This window comes from Lontra canadensis, unplaced genomic scaffold, assembly GCF_010015895.1.
Source record: "Lontra canadensis isolate GAN:19392208 unplaced genomic scaffold, GSC_riverotter_1.0 scaffold61, whole genome shotgun sequence".
Classification (NCBI taxonomy): domain Eukaryota; kingdom Metazoa; phylum Chordata; class Mammalia; order Carnivora; family Mustelidae; genus Lontra; species Lontra canadensis.
The window spans coordinates 1,040,225-1,053,280 of NW_022631055.1; the positions used below are offsets into that span (position 1 = coordinate 1,040,225).

The 13,056-nt window shown below is 36.0% G+C and overlaps 1 protein-coding gene across 6 annotated transcripts in view; it reads left to right on the forward strand.

The window, feature by feature from the left end:
- The window catches only part of PPP4R3B (protein phosphatase 4 regulatory subunit 3B), a 69,105-nt gene that overhangs the window by 36,135 nt on the left and 19,914 nt on the right, over window positions 1-13,056 (forward strand). For all 6 annotated transcript variants that reach the window (XM_032877734.1, XM_032877735.1, XM_032877733.1 and 3 more), the window contains 2 exons: window positions 9,807-9,938; window positions 11,004-11,106. In XM_032877734.1, coding sequence (XP_032733625.1) covers window positions 9,807-9,938; window positions 11,004-11,106 — 235 coding nt within the window. The remainder of the gene's footprint in view (window positions 1-9,806; window positions 9,939-11,003; window positions 11,107-13,056) is intronic.

Genomic DNA, 13,056 nt, shown 5'->3' on the forward strand with positions numbered 1-13,056 from the left:
AGAGCAGGGAGCCCGATGTGGGACTCGATCCCATGACACTGGGATCATGACCTGAGCCAAAGACAGCAGCTCAACCAACTGAGCCACCCAGGCGTCCCTACCTTACAACTTTATGTACAAAGTAGGCAACCAGCAAAATGGTCTTGTGGTTTGCCAAGCCCTAACTTACACCCCTTTCTCAGAATATTGCAAGACAGTGATGGTGGCATTCAAAGGCTGACTCTGAGGTTGTAACTGCAGAAGCTACTATGGCAGTGTAAAAAGAAGCTAAAAGAGAGAACATAGGAATAAGCAGTCTTCAATGGAAAGAAAGTCATTGGGCACTCTTAATTAAGATTATAAATTTAAGAGAGGTGGAGAAAAAAAATTTTATATATATATATATATGTTTAAGAGGGTGTTCCCTAGAATAGATTTGGTAGTCCAGCATTGACGCATATTAACTAGAGTTACTCTATAATGGTTTGTTTGCACATCAAGTCAACATTTGATTTTAAGAAGGAATTTTCCAGTGGTTTTTTGTACCTCTTCATTATTTAGCTGCACTTGCTTGAGCATGAATTTTTTTCTAGCCTGAGTAATGTCATTGTTGGGGAAGCAGGTCAAGGAAAATTGGATTTGTTTGTATAATATTTTAATGCTACCAGTAAAGAACTCCAGCAAACAGCTTTAGAAATCAGACAGTTCAACTCCAGCTAGCTTGAATTTTGAAAGAGTGATCCAACTTATAGTGATTTTTCTATTCCATTTCCTTTGTTCCGCCATTGGAGAAATAGGTATGGGAGACTTAATAAGGTCACTTAGATAGTTGGTATCTTAGATGGCTGTACTGCAATTAGAGAGGCTGGGTCCTTTGATTCAGCTCTTCCTTCTGTTAACGAGGGCTTGCTCCATTATGTTAACTAAGAAATGAAACATGCCTTACAGAAAACTTAAATGTTGTTAAGACTTTTAGTTCATAGACGTATGTTCAACCATTCATTAATTGTTTCAGAACTATTTGTTCATTGTTTCTGAAAATACCATTACTTTTGAGTGGGTGTAGTCATGCATTGTAGTGGACTAATTATAATTACTTACTGAGGTGGGTGTACCTCTGGAGTAAGACAGTCTTGCTGTCCCATACTGCTCTATGGGGCAGAAACTATAAATCTGTGGTTAATTCTAGTATTTCAGGAGTTGATTTTTACTTAGTTTGGCAGGATCCAGTAATATAATAGTAGTAGTAGTAGTAATAGTAATAATAATAATAGAACCTGACATGTATCCTAGGGCTTATCTTGTTTTTTCCCATCTTTCTTTTACTGGCCATTGTCTACTGTATTACCAACTGTGATTTCATGTATTTTGTCTGGCTTTTTTTTGTTGTTCCAGATAAAAACTAAATCTAGTTCCTGTCACTCTTTCTTGATCAAAAGCAGAAGTCTGATTTTATATGTATTTTCACAGCAGATTTTAGTACAGATGTCTAACTCTTATTACAGATTTAGAATGTTTGTGGATTCCTGTCTCTTTTGTATTTTCTTTAATAAATTATTTGTTTCATTAAAGTGACACTTAAGAGTAGTAAAAAATAAACACAAGGATTCAGAAGTTTAAAGACTTTTGTATCATTGCAGTGGCAATTAGTATTTTGATTGTTAAAAAATTCCCATATTTTGCCCTTGTCTCCCCCCTGCATCTTTTTTTTTTTTATCTAAGTCTGATTTTCATGTTTTTTTTTCCTTTTCTTTAACAATGAAACTATAATAATAGGCTTGAAGAGTGCTGTTCAGTTTCTGTGATGATGGAAATGTTTATTCTGTAACCACAAGGTAACCACTTGGTACCTGTGGCTGCCAAGCACTTAAACTACAGGTAGTTTGACTGAGGAATTACTAGTTTTAATTTTAAACTGCCTCATGTGGCAAGTGGATACCATATTAAATAGCACAGGATTAGAATATTTGTTACCTATACAGCCAGTCTAAGGAGTGACTTACTTATTTACTTATTTATTTATTTATTTATTTATTTATTGAGATTTTATTTATTTATTTGACAGAGACGCACAAAGAGAGGAAACACAAGCAGGGGGAGTGGGAGAGGGAGAAACAGGCTTTCCGCCAAGTGGGGATCCCAATGCAGGACTCCATCCCGGGCCCCTGGGATAATGACCTGAGCCCAAGGCAGATGCTTAATAACTGAGCCACTCTAGTACCCCTAAGGAGTGAATCTTTTATCTTAAAACCATTTTAAACAAAGGATGTCTTGATCAGGTCTCTGATTTAGAAGTATAGTTCTACAGATAACTAAAGAAGGAAGACCTGACCTGTGGCAGAAGGAAGTAGGAGAATAAGAAATTAATGTATTACTTAGAAATGGGTTTGGCTTCATATATCCGAAAAACCAGGAGTGGCATCAGCAAGATGGCAGAATAGGAAATTCCAGGTCTCGTCCCCACAACAGAAACTGATTTAACAGTTATTAACAGACATGAATACCTCCATGTGACTTTAGAGTCCAGGTGAGAGGTAACAGCATTTTAGTGGAGCACAGAAATGAGAAAAGATACATTGAAAAAGGGTAAGAACAGTTTCAGTTTACCCTTGTCACTTCTCCCCAAGTGAGTGTAGCACAGTACTGAGAGATCCTCTGGCCCCACAGATTCTCTCTCATGGGGAAAGGGAGAACAAAGTGAGAGTCTGACAGACATCTCCAGCCTTTCAGAATGCTACCCATGAGGGCCATTTCTTTTAGGTCCTACCCAGAACAGTGAGGGAATCCCATTGCAATAGCTAAGAACAAAAAAAGAGGCAGGGGCTCTCAAAACTACCACATACATCTCAAAAGCTGGTCCATGTACCCTAGTAATGAACCTAATCAACTGACCCACCCAAAATCTCTGACTGGGCTGACTGATGAAGAACTTTCCCTGCCAAGCCCAGTCTGTAAAGACTAAAAGAGCTAACTGCTTCTTTAGATGGGCAGATATCAGTGCAAGATTACAAAGATCAGGAAAACTTAACACCACCAAAACAAAGAAAATAAAGCTATCAAAACTGACCCTAAAATAATGGAAAACTGAACTGACTGACAAAGAATTCAGAATAATTGTCTTAAAGAAGTTCATTGTACTGCAAGAGAACACAGATAACTAAATGAAATCAGGAAAAGAGATATGAACAAAATGAGAAGTTCAACAGAGAAAAAGTATTTAAAGAGAACCAAAAGAGGGGTGCCTCAGTGGCTCAGTTGGTTAAGCATCTGCCTTTGGCTCAGGTCATGATCCCAGAGCCCTAGGATCGAGTCCCCTTTTGGGCTTCCTGCTGAGCTGGGGAGCCTGCTTCTCCCTCTCCCTGCTGCTCCCCCTGCTTGTACGCTTGCTTGCTTTTTCTCTCTGTCAAATAAATAAAAATCTTAAAAAAAAAAAAAAAAGAACCAAAAGAAATTGTAGAGCTAAAGAATACATTGACTAAACTGAGGGGGAAAAAAAGCAATAAACAGTTCTGATAGCAGACTCAGTCAAGCAGAAATAAAAAATCAGAGATATGGTCATCCAGGTACATGAAATTTATATGTCCCCAAATAGATTCTATCCAAAGATGTCTTCACTAAGACACATTACAATAAAACTGTCAAAAGTCAAAGACAAAGAGAATTTTTAAAGCAGCAAGAAAAAAGACAAAAAGCCTCATCACATACAAGGGAATTCCCATAAATCTCAGCAAATTTCTCAGCAAAAACCTTTCAGGCCAGGAAATAGTAAGCTGATATATTCAAAGTGCTGAAAAAAACCCCTGCCAACTGAGAATACTTTACCTGGCATAACTAGACCTGCCTTATAAGACATGCTTAAAGAGAATTCTTTTTTTTTTTTTTTTAAGATTTTATTTATTTGACAGAGATCACAAGTAGGCAGAGAGGCAGACAGAGAGAAATAATCAGGCTCCCTGCCAAGCAGAGAGCCCGATGTGGGGCTCGATCTCAGTTCCCTGGGATTATGACCTGAGCCGAAGGCAGAGGCTTTAACCCACTGAGCCACCCAGGCACCCCTCTTAAAGAGAATTTTAAAGTTTAAAATGAAACAGCTACAAGAAAGCATATGAAAGTGTAAATCTCACTGGGGAAGATAAACATATAGACAGATACAGAATAACATAAAACCCCATTCATGGTGTATAAATCACTTTTAACCCTAGTATAAAAGGCAAAAGACAAAATATTAAGAAAAACTATAACTATAAAAGTTTTTAATAGATACACAGTATAAAATAAATTCTGGGACACCTGGGTGGCTCAGTCACTTACGAGTCTGCCTTCGCCTGGGTCATGAGCCCCAGGTCCTGGGATCATGTTCTGCATCGGCTCCTTGCTCAGCGGGGAGCCTGCTTCTTCCTCTGCCTGCTGCTCCCCTTGCAGTGCTCACTGTCTCTCTCTTTCTGACAAATAAATAAATAAAATCTTTAAAAAAAATTTTTTTTTAAATACATAAATAATAAATTCTGACATCAATAACATAGTATATAGGTTGGGAGTAAAAATGTAGAGTTTGTTTAGAATTGCTGATGAGATATGAATACTCAAAATATGTAAGGAATTCCTGCGACCCAGTAGCCAAAAAAAAAAAAAACCCCAATTTGAAAATGGGCAAAGGAATTGAACAGACATTTCTCCTAAGTACACACATCTCTGTTAGGATAGCTAATATCAGGGCTGTAGGAGAAAGTGGTCTCCACAGGAGTTAAAGTTCTTTGTAATTTTTGCTTGTTGGAAGAACTTGAAGGACAAAAGGTAGTAGGCAGTGGCACTGTCATTTATGTATAAACCTGGAGTACTCAAAATAGAATTCAGGTTTACAAGATGAAATCATGGAGAGAAGAATCATGCTGTGGAAGCATGTGTGTTTCTGAAAAGTAAAAATCTCAAGAAGGAAAAACAAATGGCATTCTTGATCCATCTTTCTTAGTGAAAGAGCTTCAGATGAAACTATCTGAAGTAGCAGATACAATGTATGTTTTCACATTGTGTTAATTTTTGAAGTGGCCCTGGGTCCTGACTACAGTACTATCAAAAATATGTTCAGGATTGTTTAGATACCTGTATTTATAATTTAAAAAAACATTGTGGGGGAGGTCGATGAATTTCTGTTAAAAGCCATTCCTGAGTGTTACATGTAACAGACAAGGTAAGTATTTGTTTACAGTGTTTGACAAACCATGCATTTAAGTACAACCAGCAAAAAGGAATAAGTATATGGATATGTGATTTTGAGATTAAAGTTAGTCTTAAAATGTAAATAAAATCTGGAACATGTCCTCAAAAAAAAAAGGGGGGGGGGATGACTAATACCAAAAATAAAGATGACAAGTCTTGACAAGGATATGGAGAAAAGAAGAGTCCTTGGGCACCTGGGTGGCTCAGTGGGTTAAGCCTCTGCCTTTGGCTTAGGTCATAATCTCAGGGTCCTGGAATTGAGTCCTGCATTGGGCTCTCTGCTCAGCAGGGAGCCTGCTTCCCTACCCCCTCTCTCTCTCTCTGCCTGCCTCTCTGCCTACCTGTGATCTCTCTCTCTGTCAAATAAATAAATAAATTCCCTTTAAAGAAGAGTCCTTGTACACTGATGATGGGGATATATTGGAGCAGCCATCATGGAAAACAGATGGAAGCTCCTCTAAAAATTAAAATAGACTACCATATGATCCAGCAATCTTGCTTCTGTCCATAAATCCAAAAGATCTTGAAGAGATACCTGTCTTCCCATGTTCACTGCAGCATTATTCACAATAGTCAAGACATCTAAGCAACCTCAGTGTCCATCTGCAGATGAATGGATAAAGAAAATTTGTCATATATGTACAGTGGAGCATTATTCAGCCTTAATAAAAGGAAGTCCTGCCATTCTTGACATCTTGGATAAACCTAGAGGACAATTTGCCAAGTAAAATAAGCCGGACACAGAAGGAAAAATACATGATATTTCTTACAAAAGTAATACAGACTCATAGAATCAGAACAATGGTGCTTGCCAGGGGATGGGGGCTGGGGGAAATGGGAAAGATACTAGACAAAGGGTATAGAATTCCAGTTATACAGGATGAGTAAATTCTGGAGATCTCCTCTACAGCATAGTACCTGTAGTTAAGAGTATTATATACTTGGGGCGCCTGGGTGGCTCAGTAGGTTGGAGCCTCTGCCTTCCGCTCAGGTCATGATCCCAGCGTCCTGGGATCGAGCTCCGCATGGAGCTTTCTGCTCAGCAGGAAGCCTGCTTCCCCCTCTCTCTCTGCCTGCCTCTCTGCCTACTTGTGATCTCTATCTGATAAATAAATAAAATCTTTAAAAAAAAAATATTATATGCTTAAAAATATGCTGAGAAAGTAGATACTATGTTAAGTGTTTATATCACAGAAAAAAAGAAAAACCGACTTAGAATGGTTTTACCTAATTAAAGTTTTATTAATGTCACAGTAAGTCTTGAAGCAGCTCCATGATGACAGAAGACTTTCATCTTTTGAGTCAATCATCCTCATTTTCTGGTTTTAATGTCTATTACTTTGAGATCGCAAGATGGCTATTCCACCTCCAGGAATAAGGGCAGAGAGCAAAATAATGGCTGGAAAGCTTTCGTGTTTTATTTTAAAACACTTTCCTAGAGGTTCCAATTAACAATTTCTCCTTGGATTTCTTTGTCCAAAAGTAAGTTACCCTTAGCTATGAAGAATGCTGGGAAATTGTGTTTTAGCTAAGTACATTGCCTCTAAACAAAATTTGGGCTCTGCTAGCAAAACAATGAAAATAGAGACTAAGTGGGTGCCTCATAGTATCAGCCACATTGTCTCCTCTCTGGCTACCTAACTTTCATACACGTTTTTCTCTCCTCACCCACCTTTCCCTCAAGGGACATAAACCAAATTTCCATTATTTGAGTGTTAAGTAGTCTTCTTCAAGTCCAGGTAAGACTCCTAGTATTTCAGTAACCTATAAACAGAAAGATAATTTATCTGCCTCTAACATCAATCAAAACTGCTTTTGTCTGGGAAGAGGGAGAACATACTTACAGCAGTCCTTCATTCATAACTGTGATACACTGGTTCATCAGATATTTGTTGAATAGCAGTAGCTTGGACTCCTTATCCCAGGAGGTTCTTGATTAACAAAAGCAGCTGTCTCTAAAGAAATGACCCTTGCCTATTTTTTTCCAAAGCCTTTCTTCCCTCAGGATATTATCAGCTGTGGCTACATCTGAGTTGGGCAATAGAAGATGCCTTTCCTCCAAGGATCTATATAATCTTCACAGTCTCCTTTCTCTTGGTGTGAGTTCTCTGGCCAAGTGGTGGTCTTAAAGATTGAACAGTCATGGACTGTTGCCTATTTTAAAACTTTCTTGACAATTAAGCTTCCTCAACTATTTAGTAGCCTTCCAGACTATTTGCTGCTTACAGATTTTAAAGATCTTATCCAAATGTAGTCTTTTTTTTTTTTTTAAGACTTATATATTAGAGTGCACCATGAGCTGTGGGAGGGGCCAAGGGAGAGGGAGAGAATCTCAGGCAGACTCCCCAATGAGCACAGAGCCCAACTGGGGTCAGTCTCATAACCCTGAAAGCATGACCTGAGTAAAAACCAAGAGTCAGATGCTCAACTAACTGAAACATCCAAGTACCCTGTATCCAGACATAAACTTTAAACCTAGAGATTTCAATTATCTGCTGACCTCTGCCCTTCCTATCTGAAGCCTGGGGATCTTGAAATGTTTTAAAGAATAGCATTCAGTGGTGTATATACCTCTCTCTGGCAGGGAAGTCTTACAGGCCTGAGAAAGGCAGTTCTTTTCTTACCTCCTAAAAAGGCTATAGTTCTCTTTAACAGTCTGTTTCACCATGAAATATGTAAATTAGCTTTTGTCAATTTCATAAGTCACTGAATTATGGTACTCAGTTTGGCATTGATACTGCTGGAGCAGGATTTATGAGAAACTGCATGTAAGAGAGAAGACCAAAAAAGTTTGAAGACTGTATTGAAATGACATTTCAGTGTATGAGCTATACCTTAAGTATTTCTTGCCTCTCTGGTTTTATTTAGATGTAACCTAAATTCATCATTTATTATTTTTTTGTGCCTAGTTTTAAATGAATGAACTTATGAAAGAGGATTATATATAATTCAAATTATCTGAGGACCTAATTAACTGGTAGAATGTAAGTAGTACACATTGACATAAATGTAAAGTAAGTAAATGCCATAGCATTGTTCTGAGGAAAGTTTATTTTATGACACCTTGTCATAATATGTTAACATTTTACATGAGTTAAGCTTTGCCAATCATGCCACTATAAGAAAGAGCAGCAGATTAGTGTAGAATCTACCATTTCTTCCAATTGAAATGAGGCTTCAGTCTGGATTTATTAATTAGCTCTATGAATTTTATTTCATAAATCGTAATTCCTCTTTGAAGAGATTTTATTTTGTTTTTAATGCCATGACAGAATTGATTCATTGGTGTTGAAATTTTGAAACATGGTACGGGCTAGGATTCTAATTTTTAAGCAGCTAAGTCCCTGTGACATGCTTTTGTTGGTTCTTAACAGAATTTAAGAACACAAACAACTTTACAGGGAAATATTTTTGGAAACCACAGTATGTTCAGTTTAAGGGGCTAACACAACAAAATAATAACAAAAAGTGCTTTATAATGGGGACGACTGGGTGGCTCAGTCAGTTAAGTGTCTGCCTTCTGCTCAGGTCATGATATTCTGGGTCCTGGGATAGAGCCCCATATCTGGCTTCCTGCTCATCAAAGAGTCTGCTTCTCCCCCTGCTCTTGCAAATGCACACACACTCTCTCTCAAATAAATAAAGTCATTTTTTAAGTGCTTTATACTGAATATTTTTATTACTTTACAGAGTTCTCCCAATTTAAGAAGTTCATCTTAATTCCATGCAGTTCCCTTATTTCATCTTCTTCAGTTACTACCTTTCTTCCCCCAATAATAAACATGTTCTCAATCAACTGATGTCAAAACGTTTTTCTTTGTACTGTACTTCAATTTCTAAGACTTTTTTTTTTTTAGATTTTATTTCGTTATTTGACAGAGAGACACAGTGAGAGAGGGAATACAGGTAAGGAGAATGGGAGAGGGAGAAGCAGCCTTCTCGTGAGCAAGGAGCCCGATGTGCGTCTCGATCCCAGGACACTGGGATCATGACCTGAGCCAGGGCAGACACTTAACGACTGAGCTTATTCAGGCGCCCGTTAAGATTGCTTAAAAATACAGGCAAAAGGTAAATAAATTTTGTATCTGCAAGCTACTTTGTAGTTTCAAAGTTAAGACCGAAAAGCATGCAACTAATGCATATCTCTGTGGTTAGGTTATTATGTAACAGTGTACATCCACTTGCTTCCTATGGAGAGTTGTATACTGGGTTTTCTCACTTTTTTGCTAGAAAGGATTTTCTCGTTTGAAGCTCAGATAATCTTTGTTTTAGGTTCACATGGTGTGTGATCCTCCTCAGTCAGCTTCTAAATTCATATCTGAGGCTGAAACCTAGAATGAGAATCTGTTAGAATCTCCAGTGAACAAGAATCACTGGTAAATGATTTTGTTTCTCACTTCCCTATATTGATGTTGCCGTAAGCTTTAGTGTGCTCTGCTTTTTTCAGTGGGCCTTTTTCACTCTAGTGTATTTATAGAACTTGGAAAAAATACTAGGAACATAAAAGTTTTAAATAAGTTCATGTATTCTTTGGTTCTGATTTTGTTCTTTCAGCTGGTACATTTGTCGCATATTCAAACCAGTTCTAATGGAAGTACATTTTCTTTCAGGATATCCTTCTCATTAATGTAGTAATTGAACAAATGATCTGTGATACTGATCCTGAGCTAGGGGGTGCTGTTCAGTTAATGGGACTTCTTCGTACTCTAATTGATCCAGAGAACATGCTGGCTACAACTAATGTAAGAAATTATTCTGAGATAAAAATATTTTGGTTTAGGCAGTTTTAGAGGATTTCATGTATAATAAATTATGTATAAATGCATAAATAATAAATATAAAATCTTAAAATTTGTACAATTTTTAAAAATAATAAATACTTGAGCATTTGTACACTAGGTATCCAAGTAGCTGTTGTGTTCCTGTAGCAGTTTATTTGTGGCAAAATAGAAGATTGTAATCTGGGAAAATCTTAGTAAAATGTTAGCATTTCTGTTTATGGCTCTTGGCCTTATTCTGTTAACTTCTTAAAAATTAATATACAACATAGGTAACATATTTAACACTGCTGAGCTGTAAACAGTAAAAATGGCTAAGATGGTAAATTTTAATGTTACGTGTTTTTTAATCATAGTGGAAAAAATTAATATGTACTGAATGATCTCAACTGCATAGTAAGAGAAATCATTTAGAAAAGACTTATGGAAGTATTCCAAAATATTAATAATTGTTGTCTCAAAATTCTGGGATTTTTTTCTTTATAAAATTCTCTCCTATTTAGAGAAGAATATATTGTTTTTAAATCATTACTTGTTTATGAGACCATTGTGTAAAAATAGTGGTCAAAAAAATCAAAAGGCACTGTTTCCCAAATTTCCAAATAAGAAATTTTTGAAATTTAGAAAATAGATCTAAATTCTGTCCTGTTTCAAATGGCTTGATAAATCAGTTTGGTGTTTTTTCATATTTGAATATTCTATGAATGGAGTTTCAGATTTTCAGCAATTAAGTTGCTCCTCTCAACATTGCTTGGTAGATCTTCATTCCATTTCAGATCATAAGCATATTAGAAAAAAAATTCTTCTGAATAATTTTCCTCAGAAAATTTTTTTATAATCTTATTTTCATTTTAATTCAGTAATATGAAATAGATTTGATTTTTCAGTTCTGCAGAAATACAGTTAAGGTGAATGTAACTAGTTTTTTGTTCTTTCATGATATCTTAAAGTATCTGTTGTATATAATCTACACTAATTCTTAAAGATATTAAAGATAATAAAATATTTTTTTAATTCTGTATGTTTCAGAAAACTGAAAAAAGTGAATTTCTAAATTTCTTCTACAACCATTGTATGCATGTTCTCACAGCACCACTTTTGACCAATACTTCAGAAGACAAGTGTGAAAAGGGTAGGGTCTCTTACTTACCTGCTTATGATTTCCATTTTTAAAGAGTGAAATAAGTAGTATAACTGTAACAGGCTGTCTGCTCAGTACATTATATGACAAGGAAAAATTAGAAAATCCAAGGGGAACCATCATGTTGGAGAATAAATTGGCAACATAGTAAAGCTCTTTAATTTCACTACATAAGGATCAAAAGTTGATGGGTTAATCAAAAAAGTTGGTTAAAGTAGAGAACGGTTTAAAAAAATAAACTCTGTAAGCATTCTAAATGCTGACTCATTTGCTGATACTTTGTATAGGGGCAAGACTTTCTTTTTAATGTATTTTTTTTTATTTCCATGTCATCTTTTATCCATAAACTACACCCATAATTCATCAGCTACTTCTAGTTTTACTGACTTCTAGACTGTAGACTGTATTCAGCTTAGCCATAGATGGTACATTATTATATTTCATCAGTCTGTGATATTTAAAGTATGTAATCATACTGCCAAAAATAGTGTAAACAAAGGACTTTTGATAAGCATGCAACTCAACTGGTTAAATGAGGGATGGGAGGGGTGGTTTTCTGAGAGTGTTGGTTAATCCAATGAGTCATTTTAAAAGGGAGTCAATTAAAGAGAATGTTTGCTAAATTAATTAGTTGTAAAATGGGCACAGCTTACATAATACTATCACTTCAGTTTCTGAGGGAACATTTATGCATACGTGTGACAAGTACAAGAATGTATAAGAAGATAAAGAACATGTGGTATATTCATACAGTGGAATACTCAATAGCAGTTAAAAACTGAATTTTGAACTATTAACTAGTTCTTGAAAATAGAAAATTGGATAAAAAAGCATGTTGCAGGGATGCCTGGTGGCTCAGTCAGTTAAGCAGTTGCCTTCAGCTCGGGTCATGATCCCAGGGTCCCGGGATGGAGTCCCACATGGGGCTGCTTGCTCAGTGGGGAGCCCGTTTCTCCCTCCGCCTCTGCCTGCCACTCTGCCCGCTTGTGCTCTCTCTCTCTGACAAATAAATTTTTTTTAAAAATCAAAAAGCATGTTGCAGAATGTTTTCATGCAGAACGGTTTCATTTGTATAAATTAAAATAAATGCATTTTTAATTTTAATTTTAAAATAAAACACTTGCAGCATACAGAAATGTTTAAATAATTATATAGCAGACACCATATATTTCCTGTCAGCTTTATCAAAACTAACTTGCCCAATTTTTCAAAATTTTTTTGAAAAGAAAATAAATTACAGTAATTGTTGGAGTTTCCTATGCACCTCTTCATATTCTCACTTCACCCCCATCCCTCAAGGAATGTTGAATGTGAGGTTTATCACCCAGTGTCTGTTTATATTACTATAAGTGTAATGTATTATTTTTCATGTTTCCAAACTTGATATGAATTGATTTCTGTTGTACACATTGTTCTGCATTTTTTTTTCTCTTATTCAGTAAGTTTTTGGAATCTATCCATATTGATACCTGGAGTTCTTATTTATTTTTAAGTCTTGTATAATATTCTCTATGAGTATGTTGTAATTTAGCCACTCTGCTTCTAACGTACATTTAAGTTGTTTCTAGTTTTTGCTCTTACATACAGTGCTGCGATAGACATTCATATTTTTTCCTGTGCAAATGTGCTGTAAAATATATGTCTAAAATTTAGAACTTATAATATCCTACTTTTTTAAAACTTCAAGACATAAATTATAATAATACTGTGTTATTCTGGAGTTTAAGAAATTTTTGTAGCGAGAGAAAGATATCCTAATTATTGGAGGATGACTAAGAAGTAAAAGAAAATGTGTCCGTCTTTTCTCTGGTTGTAACCTCACTTTTTTATCAGAATATTTATTGTCTTTTAACAATTCCTCATCCATACCCAATTCTATAAAAAGTGGCAGATACAGGTATAATACTTAACTGAAACAACTATTTTTTTACATTGAAGTAT